The following is a 14044-nucleotide window of genomic DNA, read 5'->3' on the forward strand; positions in this document are numbered from 1 at the left end:
TACTGACTCCATGGCTACTAAGGAAAACCACTCTGGTTTTCCTGCCCGCTCCTTGCTTTCTTATCAGTCCAGGGGTGGCTAAGGATGAATGATTAGAGGTAATGGCAAATATTACACCCGTGCTACCAATTCTGCTTTTCAAATGGAATTCAAACAAAATTAAACCTGACACAATGCCCGGGAAGGACGTTGGGGCTGTTGAAAGACCATTAAGCTTTGGGGATGAGTTGCAGAAAATGTTCCATAATTAACTCAGCCACCCACAGCCTGCTGGAAACCCAGAAAACCTCAGTAAACATCAGCAATTCTGTGTGTGAACAAAAGGACTCTATTTCACTGGTTAAATACTCACTCTAAACTTGGTAAGTGCTGTGTGCTGGCATTGGTTGTCTTAGGGGGAGTGAAAATCTTCCGTGGACCTGTTTTTCCCTGGTATTTTGGTGCGTTTGTTGATCCTGCTCTCATGCCCCATCCCAGAGCAGAATAAATTTCCCTGGGGATGAGTAGTTTCTGCTTTGAGTAAGTGTTGTGGGATTTTTGGCTCATACAGCACCTCTAGTACCTGGCAAGGTCAGTGCTTAATCATCTGCTAATCCTTGAGATTTGGGCTCTGGGCTCTGGCTCCGGAATCTGCAGCTCTGCCCAGCCAAACCAGAGCAGACCTAAGTGGAACTAAGGAGGGATGCCACCAACAGGAAAATAAGACAGGTCTGCTGGAAGTCACACAGACAAGCATGAAACCCTTTGCAACACACAAAGTAGGAAAAAAAAACTCTGTTAAATGATGATGTTGTGATCTGGCTGACAAGCATGCAATGTACCCATGCCTATTCCTCTACCTGAGGATTTTTGCCTGTTTCACAAACTAGTTCTGGTGGCTCAGAAATCTCAGACAGCCACACCTTTCATACTGGTACAGGTTTCATATCAAAATAGTTCACCTCCTTCAAGAGGAAACATTTAAATGAAAATGTCCAACTCCCCAAAGCTCCAGCACTCAGACTAGGTCATCTTCTTCTTTGCATTAGCACCTTGGAAGAGCAGCCGTGCAACAATGATGAGCCAGGCATGTCTTTTGAAAATGGACTTTCACATCTACATTTATAGTCCTAAATGTATTTTACTTCCAAATAGCCTCCAAGGAAAGAGTAATTCACATCTGAAGAGTCATGAAGTGCTGTGATACAGCAAATATCCTTAAGGACCAAAGGAGGAACAAAAGGCTTACAATGACCTTTATTTGTGTAGGAGCACAGTAGTCAGTTGGGTTTAGGGTGTCCTCTCTGCCTTATTTACCTCCCCACCCCACGGTGGGTGAAGTGTGAAGCACTGAGCATTTTGTCTCATGCTACACCAGAGCTGGAAAATGCTGCAGCTGCTTCCCTTCCTTCAGGAAAAAAATCCACTTTACAGCCTTGAATGGTAACATCGGTCTGACAAGAAACAAATGTTTATAAATAAATGTAAATAGAGGGATGAGGGCAGTCAAACACTGGGCATTTGTAACTTGATCTCATACCCGAATCAGAACCACCTGGTTTATGGGAACTGGCAGCTCTTACTGACCACAGCATTGCAGCTCTGGGTTCTTATTAGTAGCTATGAAATTTGTCCATTGCTGTAATTGATGGAGTTACTTTGGGATTTTCCAATGATTCGGGGCTTTCTGGCATTTCTTTCAAACAGGGGTTCTGGCAGGAAGAAGTGACCTTTAATAAGTATTGAAACTAAAAGGAAATATGGTGAGGTGAATTAAAAATACACAAAAATTTTACAAATTTGACATTTTCTATGCAAACATTTTCCCTCCAACTCAAAACAAGTACTTGTTTTGAAACAGCACTTGAATTTTGAATATGGTTAAATCTATTTAAATGTGATAGAAATTAAAACAATTTGATATAATCAGCATGACACTTTACAATAGCATCCAACCCAATTTGGCAGTGATGATTAATTCAATACTCTCTAACTTTGGGCTTGGGCCAAAGAAAGCTTTTGCAATCTCAGGCTCCTACAGAAAGGGACAAACAAGTACTTCATTTCCATGTACCCGAATGTTTCCAGGTCTCCCTTCTGCCAGCTGTAGTTACAGGGAAGTTGCCCTTAGGGATTCTTGAAATGGGCAGAAAGCTGAAGCCGAGACCTGCTAGGCCATTACTGCAGAACAGAGAGCTGCTGGCCTTTTGTCTGTGGTAGAACACCTCACTTTGGGTTTAAATTATGTACCAGCCATCCTGCTTTCTCCCTGAAGATACCACACTGTTCCAATTTCCCTCAGTGTTCCAATTTCCCTCATATCACATCTCCATTATTAATCCACTTGCTGCTGGACGTGATGTTTATTATCACACTTGACTCAACTGGCAAAATGTACCAGAGTGCAAAAATCAGGGTTGGTGCACGCTGATCAATAAATATTATAATGTCCTAATGCCTCTAAAAGGATTTATCTGTTTCTGCCAACTTCATTTTTTTTAAAAAAAAAGCTCTTGGTAGAGGCTCAGGAGCTTCATTCCATGGTGTGAGTGTCTGCTAACAAAGCCACTCACCGGTTTTTATACTACTTCTTTCCTCTCACAGAAACTTGACCAAGAAAACCTGGGAATGGGAACACACTCCAGTGTCAATCCCATTGAGGCTGATTCCTATCATGGCTGATACCATGGCACAAAAAATGCAGGTGTTTTAAGGATCTCAGTCTTCTGGCAGGAAAACACCAAACAAGGGCTACTGGCTGCATCACAAGAGGGTTTGATCTGCTTTTCCAAAGAGAGGGAAAACTGTTTGGCTAAAACCAAAGTCAAAAGAGACAGCAAGACAACAGCTGAGGCTGAAAAGCATGAGGAAGAAGAGCAGATGTGAGTGTTCTTCAGCCCAACCAGGTTCACCACCTGCAGCACCCCAGGACCAGCTGCTCCCTGACATGACCCCATAAGGAGCTGCTGGATGGAAAGGCAGGAGCAGTGCTGCTGCAGGTTCCCTGTGCCTGCAGGAGACTGCCCCCAGGTAGGAAAAAAGAGCCCCAAGGGCAAGATCGTGCCCTTGGTTATACCCATTTACCACGCTGGGCCTTGCAGCTCTGTGAACATCTGGGCCGAACCTGTCCTCCATGGAAATGGTATGTAAAACATCTCTGAAACTGATCCTGCGAGGTCTTTGTGATCTTCCTCTCCTTCCTTTCCTTCCCTTCCTTCGGGGCAGGCAGCCCTTGGCATGTCCCCCCTCCCCTGCCTGTCCCCAGCCCTCTCTCCTGACACAGGATGGTGCAACCTAATCGCTGGGCTCCAGCCACGCCGTGCCCTCCTCCCTTCCACCTTCCCTGAGCCCTTCACTTGTGCCGGGCTGCGAGGCCAGTGCCGTGACTACGCTGCTTTCACAGGAATAAATTCTGTGGGAGCTCTTTCGAGCCGCAGAGCCCTGGCCAGCAGCTCTCTGGCTTATTTGAAGCAGGAGAGAGGACACCTGTATTGTCACAGGTGTATTGTCACACGCTCCCCAGTAATTTCCCCTCCCGGGTCACACTGGGGTCGCCTCACCGGCTGGCAGATGACACAGAGAACTGCTCATCAAACCAAACCCCGACCAAAAGCTTGAAAACTGTTTTATTCAGGTGATTTGCAGCTGTCAAACTAGCTCAGAGGTGATAATGCTGCTGCTCTGACGGGTGCTTTGGAGGGTGATTTGCATCGTGTTCTGCTCTCCACGGGGACTCGGGCTGGATTATTTTTTTCCCCGCACCCCGATTTGGCTCCCTGAGATCCCGCATACCTCAGCCCTGACCTGTGAGTGGGGCTGGCTGGCATCCTTGGGGTACTGCCCCCGCTTCAAGCTTCAGGAACTGATGGTAAAAAGGCACACGTGTGATCTCAATTCTGCTGGCTGGACACATCTCCATGTCTGGAGACTAAGATTTTACCATCCCTGATGTAGTAGCCCCAGGGGACCTAAATGCTGGCTCTGGCACTCTTCTGGAGAGATCTCCGGGCTCCAGGTCCCCACTTTGTCACCTTCCCACGGGGTGTGTGTGTGTGGCAGTGTGGCAGGCACTGCGCTTGCCCTACGTGCCCCCACAGTCCAGCTTCTGGCTCCTGAATGCTCCCATGGGATTCGCAAACCCCATCCTGCCTCCCGCTGCACGCGAGGGCTGCTCTCACCCAGGCACCAGGCAAGGAATGGCATCCAAGCAAGGTGCTCCAAGGAGGGTGAGCATTGACACCTTCAGTAGCAGCAAGTCTCTCATTAATTTAAATCCTGCTCAGCTGCACAGACAAAAATATCTTGAAATTTCTTTCAACTTAAAATTTGATTAAGACCTGTTCTGATAAAAGAAATAACACATTACTTGTGGAGATAGGCATTTTCAGGTTACTTGATTGTGGGAAAGCGTTTTTGTTTGCAGCAATGTCGATATTTCTGTGGTGAAAGGTTTGTCACAGGTACAACATTTGTAACACATTAGTAACACATAAATATCATGGGAATCAAAACACGGGGCTGGAAGGCATCTCTGAAGAATTCGTGTTCAACTGTTGTTCCAGGTAGGATTATCTCTGTCTAAACAATTCGTGATTATCACCTAACCTGCTTCGCAAAATCTCTGGTAATTTTCCAATGCGATTTACTCCACCCTACAGCAGCCTAGCAGTCAACGGTGCTTTTCTAAATGAAAGCCCAAATTTCCCGTCTTTGTTCAAGCTCATTAAGAACTTGTTAAACAATCATTGCCAAGAATCATTTAACAGAAAAGTTCCTCGTGCTTGAGGGTACGTTTGAAACTTGCTTTGCAACACGTCAGCAGCTGAGGTGCGGGCTGCCTTTTTTTTTTTTTTTAACCTAAAAATTTCAGTTTCCCATTTTTAGTGACCCGCGTCCGCTTTGTAAATGATCTCCCTTGGCGTTAACAGGTGTGGGAAGTTTCCGCCTTCCCCTGCTCCTCCTCCCGTCCGTAATTAGCGGCCCCTGAGGTCGGGATGTCTCTATCCAGGGTGGGTCACCCCTGCCACGCACCGCCACTCGGGCGAGACAGCAGAGGTACAACTGCGCTGGGACGGCTCGGGTTACCCGGGACATCTACTCTACCCGGAGCAGAGCACAAGCTCCTGGAAGCGGGAAGGAGAGAGCGGGGTGGGGGGATAAAAATCCTTAGGGCAATTTTTAGTGGTAGAGTGGGAATTAAAAACGCGAAAGCACCTGGCCGACAGCGGCAGTGCCGGGGGTGGGGCCGTTCCGAGGGCGCCGCCGCCGCTCCGGGGCTCGGGGAAGGGACGGGTCCCTCCCGAGGGGTCTCTCCGAGCCGAGCCGGGGGGCGGCCCCCGGAGGGACATCTCGGTCCCGTCCGGCGGTGGGAGCGGCGGAACCGGGGCTGCGGCGGACGGAGCAGCGCTCTCGGCCGAGGTGAGCCCGGGGCTGCGGGGGATGCGGGGCTCGGCCGCACCAAGGCTGGGCGGCTTGGCCCTCGCGTCCCGCTCGGGGAAAGAGGTGTTTTTGCGCGGGGGAGGTGAAGATGGAGTGGCCGTGCTGCCGGAGCGGCAGCGGGACCCTGGCAGCGCCGGGCCGGCTCCGTGCGGCCACCGCCGCTCCGCGGGGCAGCTCTTGGCGCTCCTTCCCGGAGGGGCGGCGGCGTTTCGGCCGCGGAGTGCGGAGGGCAGTCCCTCTCGGGTCCCCCGCACCTCTGTAAGGTCTGTGCTGCCCGGACAGCGCTCTCGGGGGAGCGGCGAAGGGGCGAGTGAGGGTGGCAGCTCACACGCCGTGCCCGCTTGTGCCGCAGGCTGCAAGGGCTCCGTCCTGCCCCAGGAGCACTGGTGGGACTCTGGCAGGTCCGGGAGGATGGCAGCAGCGTGAGGACGAGGAGGAAGGGGTCAGCTGGGAGGGAGAAAAGCGGAGTTCCGCTCTGCCAGCGGTGACTAAGAGGTCTGACTTGGCTGAGAGGGTGGAAAGACATCAGAACTGGTGAGCGGGGAGGGTGCAGTTGGCTGCCGTGTTCCCGGACAGACGTGCTCTGGAAAACGTCGGTGTCTGGACAGGGATAAGGTCTGAGGAAGAAAGATGGAGATTCACAATAGAACTGTAGGAGAGGAGGAAGAGGCATTGAAAAAAAATACAGAACTCTTGTAAGTGTAGTAACCCAAAACTATTAATGCTGCTGGAAGAAGACGAGTTTAGAAGCTTTGGCTAAAAATGAACCATCCTGGTTAAGTGAACATATTGCTTTCTAAAGCGTGAGATGTTTCTCAGAATAGACTGGATGTTTCTTAACTCTAAAGAAACCAGCATTGAACTATTATCCACGGGGTTTGTCACAACGGAAGCCAGAGGAGCAAAATCTCAAGAAACTCAAATACCCCTGAGTTTGAGTTTTGTAGCAATCCCAGCAGCATCTCGAGTCAGTGGCTCTGTAGGAGGAAGCACTGACTGGTGAGGCACCTGTGAATGCCCTTCTCTTGTTCATGTGCCCTTTTAGGCAGCACACAAATGGCCATTGCCCTTGAGGGAAAGAGTGTATGAAGTTGAGTGAAAAGCAGTCTGCCTGCCAGGTTTAGCTTTAGGTGGGCAGTTCAGGGAGCAGCTGTCCCTGTGCCACAAGGTTTCCTTCTCATGGGATTTCTACTGACTTGAGGCATTTGCTCCCTCCATCCGGCAGTGGCTCTAATGAAGCCTTTTTCCTGTTCAGAGACATCATTGTGCCAAGTTGCCATGCACTGAAGTTCAGTGACACCACCAGGATGCAGCCTCCTGGCTGCCTGCTGTAGAATTTTTCTGTGCGAATATTTGTGTGTGTCTCACTGGCACCTGTGCCACAAGAAAGTACATCCAAACCTTCAGCAGAAGCAGCCTTTTGCTGCTTTAGGTTTAGCAAGGCCGGTCACAGCAGGTTCAGAGGAGCACCAAGGAAGAGACTGAGGAGGGAGGGAGTGGGGCCATTCCCTAGCAGCAATCAGCCATAGCCTTGGCTTTTTCATCAGTAGGTATTTTGCACAAGGTGCTTATGAGTAATTCTTCCATCTTACTTTCATTTCATTTGGTCTCTAGTATAGAGAGGAGCCTCTGTGCCAGTCACAGTCACCATAAGAAACCACGCAGATGTGCCTGTTCCCTATGTAGAGGTGAGACCAGAGGGGTAGGATACCCATGTGCCAGATATGCCTTGCTGTCAGTGCCCTGGGTTCCAAACCACCAAAAGGTTTGGATCATGTTACAGGATGTGACGGCAGGAGAGACTGGGGATACCCCTCTTGTCTTTGCTTGCAGCCCCCCAGTAAATCTGCATAGCTGTGCTGTTATTCAGCTTCCTAAGGGTTGTGCTTCCCAGACTTGTCAAAAACTTGGACTGTATCTTCTGGCTTTGTGGTTCCTTTCTCTGCTCTAGTGGTGGGGTGGGGGTGGTGTTTTACTTCTGACCAAATTAACGTTTAAACTCCTCAAATTGCTGGGTTGTTCAGGTTACAGAACAGATTAGCAGATCTTTTGGGTGGTGCTTTCACTGGGAAACTGGTGATACGCTATCAACTCACTTCTTGTAACTTACTTCTTCACTGTCTTTACTGACTTTTACAATTATCTTAAACTGGGGCTGGGAACTCTGCCTGACAGTTTAAATGAGGTTTGGTGGAATTTCAGATTATGGCATTGTGAACCAACCACTCCCCTGTCAGTGAAGGATTAAGTACACTTATGTTTATTTAGATTTTTCTCTTAGGGAAACGTTCTCACTCTTTTTTGTACAATTGCATAACACCTCCTGTCTATGCAAGGTTAATGTCTCCCAATCTGTATGTAATAAGCTCAGCCTTGCAGTTGCACTGTCAGATAGGAAAGTACTTCCTCAATACTCATAGGAGGAAACTTGTGAGACAGAAAAACAGCCCCCGAGATCCTTGAAGAAACTTAGACATTGACTTCACTATAATTTCAAATCAGAGGTGAAACTTCCTGATTCAGTTCTAAGTGACCTGCTCCTTGGATAGACAGAGGTCCCCTAAATCCACATGTAGTTGGCTGTTAGACCATCTTTCCTTGTAGTTAGCAGTGATACTGTGAATTAACAGAATTTTCTCACTTCCTGATGAGGTGGAGTTTCTGGCTTCTGCGTTCTCATGATCTCCTTGGACATGCCACCAAAGAGCAGCTCCTTTTTTTAGCCATGTGCCAGTATTCTTTTGAGCTGTGAGGGTTAAAACAGTGTTTAGTCTTAAATTTTATACCCCGGCACACAAGAGCCTGCATGGCTTCCTACAGAAATGCAGTAACAGGAAACTACTGTTTGGAAGCTGTTGGTGGCAAGGAGCTGTATCAGTTTCCCAGCTTGCCCACTGCTAGCATCTGTCCTTTTGTCTCTTTGCCCTTTCCAGCAGCTTTACACAGCCAAATTCTGCCATGCCTTTCATTTTAAGTATTGATGAGGGTTTTATGTAGTTGCTTCCTGAAAACTAAAAGCTGTGAGGTACAAAGCTGCTCTTTTCAGTAAAGAAGACCCAAAAGATGGTCTACAATAAAAAAGTGTTGGGAAACTTTTCTTGACAGAGTGCTGAGACTGATTCTCCTGTGTGGTTTTGGGTGGAAGGCGAGCTACCGCAGCTTTCTCCCTGTTGTGCAATTCCATCTTCTGTCCTGCCCCACAGCTCAGGGTTTGTCAATTGCTGGTCACCTGAAGCCATCCTTCAATAGCTGCTTCTCCCACAGTGTCTCCTGTGCTGGGCTCAAGGGCTGTGGTGGCAGGAAGGGAGGAATGTGTTGAGCTGAACAGTGTTGGGGAATTATGCAATTGCCATGAGGAAGTGAGGAGGCCACAGCCCAGCCTGAAGGGGGTGGATGAAGGCTCAAAAAAAGAAAATAGGGGGGTGGGCTTCAGGTTACTGCAGGCCTTTTTGAGCTGGGAGGCAGGTTACCGCTCCCACATCACTGGCATGTTGTGCTCTGCAGCAGGGAGGGCTGGCCAGCTGTGCAGCACCTGCTGCTGGGGCTTTGCTGCTTTGTTGTCCTGTCTGACAGGTGCAAGTAAATATTACCTCTCCATTAATGAAATAGGCACAGAAATCTGAGGGAGGCATCAAGCCATAGTGTTTTGTGTTTATGAACCTTTACTTAAGAAACACTCAAGTTCATATGAAATCCTTGCAAGAATATGTAGAACCTTGCATTTATTTCAACAAGTAGTCTTAAGACTAGCAACAGCATTTTGTAATGTTAAGAAAATTAATCTTCCTGGGGCTTTTTGGATAATCCCAGGTATCCCTGAATAGTGAGGAACACATGTCGTCACCAGAGGGTCCTCCTGCCCCACACCTTGGTGGCCTGGCCCCAGGGTGGGCAGCTCATACCTGCACAGCTCCCTGGAAGGCTTTGGGAAAGCTGCAGGGCAGAAATTACATTTCTCTGCCAACCCTCTATTTGACTAGAATCACAGAATAAGCTGTGAGAAGGAACACACAAGGCTCATTGAGTCCAACCCCTGCCCTGGACAGGACAACCCAACAATCCCACCCTGTGCCTGAGAGCATTATACAAATGCTCCTTGGACTCTCTCAGGCTTGTGCTGTGACCAGATCCCTGGGGAGCCTGTTCAGTGCTCCAGCACCTTCTGGGTGAAGAACCTCTTACCAAAACCCACCCTAACCCTGCCCTGGTACAGTTCCAGCTGTTCCCTTGAGTAGTTCAGCCCTGTGTTCATTTGCACAGGCAGTTGCCATTTCAGTGTTAAAAATGTCTGCTCTTGATCAGACAGGTGAATTCTCTATGTGAGTGCCATGTGGAGCATGAACAGTATGGAATTTTGAAAGGATGCATTCAAGGAGGTCACCAGTGATCCTGATATGCCCTATTTGAGCTAAATCCAAATGGGAAGTTCTCATGAAGTGTACAGAAGTGAACGGAACTGTGCAGAAAGTTGCATTAGTTCTTGGTGTTCCATACATATTGGCAGCAGGCTATTGGTATTCCACGTTCCATATGTTTTGGTATTCCTCAGTGAACAGGAAACTATAATTTAGGTTGTGTAGGCTGTGTAAAAGGTCAAGGCATTCAAAATGTGGCAAGGACAGTACCTGGTGGAACCTTGGGAAAGGCCCGGTGATTCCCCCTTAGGCTGTGATTGCAGGAATGGCTTCACACAGACTGGCCTGCACCAAAGAAGCACAGATGCAAACACGAGTCTTGAGCCCATATCTCTGCTGCAGGCTGTCTCATTCCAAGTGTTTCTAGAGACTGGTCTTGACCACAGCTCTCAACAGCACGTGGTAGCAATTCAGAGTTCCTACTTCTGCTCTTGGCAAACATACTGGACTGGCAAGAGCAAAGGGGTAAAAGCAGAAGGTGCAGTGCAGGGCAATTTTGTCTGTGGTCTTTGGGAGGAAAGAACCTACATGCTTTGCTCTGACAGTTTGTGCAGTCTGTAGTTCTAGGAGGATTTTTTCTAATTTGTTCTTGATGAAAGCTTTGCAATCTTGAATTTTCATTGTGCTCAAAAGGAAGAAAATGCCTGTCTATAGCTGCTCTGAAACACAGTAACTGGGAACTGATTTATGTAAACTTTCAGCAGCTTTTTTTTTAATTTCAGTTAAGGATGCCTTAACACCAAATATATTTGCTGGGGATTACACCCACTGGTTATTTCTAAATTGCCTTAGCTCTAGATCCAAGATTAGTATGTTTAATTTTTGTGTACCAAATGTTATTTAAAAGTCTGCCTTGACAATTGTGCTTTGATTCTAGTTTGAAATTTTAAGGTTTTTTGTATTTTCTTATAATTTAAGGTTTCATTTGGCTCTTAAAGGAGAAGCTTAAAAACAAAAGAATATCTTTGCCTTCTGGGAAAAACAAAAGCAAGGGTGAAACCTGTTGGCAGGTAGGAATGGAATAATGGATGTAACCTTCTCCATGAAGGAGCAGGAAAAAGACTCTGGGTCTTTTCTAATGTTAATCTGGGAAAATATCCTGGAATCAGTATCAAGGACCATATTTAACAAAGCATTTAAACCCGGTGTTTCACCTGACTTGTGTAGAAATGCCTTAAGCTTGTCTTACATCACCTGGAGTGGGCTGCAGCCCTGTCTGCCTCTGGAAACTCTGGGATGGATGTTTTGTGCCTTGCCTGAGCCAACAGCACATTGCTGCAGCTGTGGGTAACCAACCATTGGGGCTGGAACAGGATGGGGCTCTGGCAGCATGTGAGAGCTGCTTTGTGCCTGTTGGGATTGCTGCTGGGATGTGGCACATGGCTGGGCACAGCAAGTACCACAAGAAAGAGACTTATTTAAAAAAACAAGCAAGTTTATTCCTTGCTCTGTGTGCCACAGGAAAAGCACTCAACAGGTCTGGCCCTGTGAGAAGGGCAGCCTGGGTTTGGTGAGGGAGGACCTGGCTCTTGTCTCTGGCTGCTGTGATACCTCTTTGCTCTCAAGTCATCTCTGTTGTCCCAGCAAAGTCCTAAAGCGCCTCTTTCTGACAGGGCCAGGAAACTTTTTAATGTTTGTTTTGCCTTTTAGGCAGTAACAAAGTACCTGCTAAGGTAAAAACAGGAGCGAATTTCAAGCAAACACAGCTGCGTGTTTGCATTGGTGTGGCAGTCATTCCTGTGCCTGTGGTCATTCCTCTTTCTTTGTTTCCTCCATTGAAAGTGCTGCATGGAACCTCAGGGGTGCAACACCATCAGCTGTTGTGTAGCTTCAGATGAGACTTCATCAGACATGATGGGAAGAAATGGAGCTTTTGCTTCAGAGGTGTTTGCAGTGCCCCAGAGGAGCCTGTGGTTACCCTGCTGCTTTCACCATTGTTGCTGAAACAGCTGTTGGAACCTGTTGCACCTATTTGCTGCTTGAGATGCTTCTATATTTCTCTCCTGTTAAGCAGTGGAGTGTCTTTGAAGAAAAGCAAATCATTGCTATTTCCTTGCTGTTTGTGAGGGAGAAGTAGTGCTCCTAACTACTATCCCTCACAGCTGTGCTTCAGTCCATCTGTTCTGTGGAAATCGAACCCTCAGGAGGGCTTCATATTTATTTTGTAGGCAAAGTTTTCTGCCTTGCGTTACTGAGGTAATCCCCTCCTTTGTTGGCAACTTCTCCTTAGGCTGGTTTAGTTGCAACACAAAGCTTTGCTTTCTGAGAAGTCTTCAGAGAGGTGTGTGGCAGTACTGGGATGTCCTTATCTTCCTGTTTAACTGGTAGAGAGCCCTTCGGTACATGCTAGTGAGATGCTTGGGATAAACTCTTGACAGGTTTAAGCAAATAATAAAATCTGGGATGGGAAGCTGTCAAAAAATTGTTGGCAAGTCCTTTGCATTCAAGTCAGTAAATGATGACATGGCACTTAGAATCATTCATCTTCCTTTAAAGAATTTCTAAAAAATTGGATGGGTAGCTTTTGGAAATCAGTGTTACCACAAAGGGAAGGAAAAAAAAAGATATGAGTCATTCAGGAAGTCAGTAACCCTCACCACCTAATTTCTTCTAAAATCAGTTTTGTTTGCACTAGGTACTGAAGAACAGCTCACCAGCTGGTAATCCAACATGCAAATCCAAGTTTCACCCTTACAGGAACTAAAAAAAAACCCTAGGGAGTTGTCTGCATTTAAACACTGCAAAGTACTCTGTATGAGGCAGAACTAGCAGGGTTTGAGGAGCCAGGGGCTGCAGGGCTCACCTGTGTGGAAAGGGGCTGTGATTCCAGCTGGTTCCAATCAGCTCCAAACTAGGCAAACCCAGCCCATTGCACACCAAAACGGCAGCTGGTCAGAACAGCATACTCTGCCACTGCTTGAACGTTTTTGAGAAAGCATGGAAGCTGCTAGGGACAGGATGGTGGGGTCTTTTTGTTTCTTGCAGCTGTAAGAACAGAAAGTGTGTGTTACCCTTTCAGAGTCCCAAGGGAAGCAGAGGGTCTGGAGGGAAGGGCAGCTAACCAGGAGGTGGCTGCTCCCAGGGCTGCTGGCTAGGTGATGTGTCAGGTAGTGTAGAAACACTCCAAAGTGGCCAGTCTGAGAGGCTGAAGGTGTCTTGGAAAAGTCATAGAAAACAACAAGGCTTTTGTTCAACAGAGGGGGAAAGAAAATGAGACAGAAAAAAAAAGTCCCAGCAGAGAGTTTTCCTCTTGTTTTCAACTGAAGAGTGATTAATCTGTATGGATGCTAAATACAAAAAAGCAAGCAGGAAGCACAGTGTCCATGGGAAACCAAGTCACCTAACTTTCTCAGACTGGCCTGAGATGTGGCCAAGGAAATCATAAGGAGGAATCAAACCAGTCCTTGGAGACAGAAGACAACCTTGCAGGTGTTGTCTGTCAATTTCTTGTTTTCTTGCAAGAGAAGGTCGAGGGATGGTGTACACAACTGACCAATGATGGTGATGTGTTAGTTTACTGACCAATAAGAGTTTTACCTTTCTGGACCTTCTTGGACTTGTCTATAAAAGAAGATCTGGAATATTAAAACTCACTCTCTTGTGCAACCAGAAGAGAATCTGTGTCGTTACTTTCACCATTCCCAATACAGTGTGACAAATCTGAAATGGAAAATTCTATTATCAAGCTGATCCATAGCTCTCTTTAGGAGGCATAATAGAGTTCTGTTAGATTATGCGCATTTCTGGTTTGTCTAACAGAACTTCTGTTTTTACTGCTGGATTATATTGATTTTATTTCTTTTAAATTATACAAACTTTTACCAAAAGATAAACAGGGATTAAAGTAGAGGAGACACTAAAATGTTCTGCATCTTTCTGACAACTTTTTATCTTTTTCTTCAAAAAATATGTTCCTTGTGAAATATTTCTGGGTTTTTAACTTTATTAAGAGCCAGGCACTTCTGAGAAAAGCACTGTCACACTGATGACAGTGCTCTTCAATTAAACTGTGCTTTTATACAGCTTCTTTCATGCCATGTCTCCTGTCCTTGGACTCATGAAGGTTAGCTGGTACATGGGTGCTGTACCTCAAGGGGAAAACCAAGTTTGGGGCTGGAGATGCAGAACTGGCCAGTGCAGCAGAAGAGGAGCGTGGAAGACTCCGGAAAGTAATCCTGGATCCAGTCTCCTGGGAAGTGACTGAAGGATGA

The 14044-nt window shown here is 47.1% G+C and overlaps 1 protein-coding gene across 1 annotated transcript in view; it reads right to left on the bottom strand.

The window, feature by feature from the left end:
* Nucleotides 1-6682, bottom strand: part of LOC131592767 (dynein axonemal intermediate chain 7-like) — a 27803-nt gene extending 21121 nt beyond the window's left edge. The window contains exons 1-2 of the mRNA XM_058864506.1: nt 6615-6682; nt 5194-5787 (exon numbers count right to left, since the gene is read on the bottom strand). Of these exons, the coding sequence (XP_058720489.1) occupies nt 5194-5787; nt 6615-6682 (662 nt within the window). The remainder of the gene's footprint in view (nt 1-5193; nt 5788-6614) is intronic.
* Nucleotides 6683-14044: the final 7362 nt, after the last annotated feature.

Source organism: Poecile atricapillus, chromosome Z (assembly GCF_030490865.1).
Source record: "Poecile atricapillus isolate bPoeAtr1 chromosome Z, bPoeAtr1.hap1, whole genome shotgun sequence".
Lineage (NCBI taxonomy): Eukaryota > Metazoa > Chordata > Aves > Passeriformes > Paridae > Poecile > Poecile atricapillus.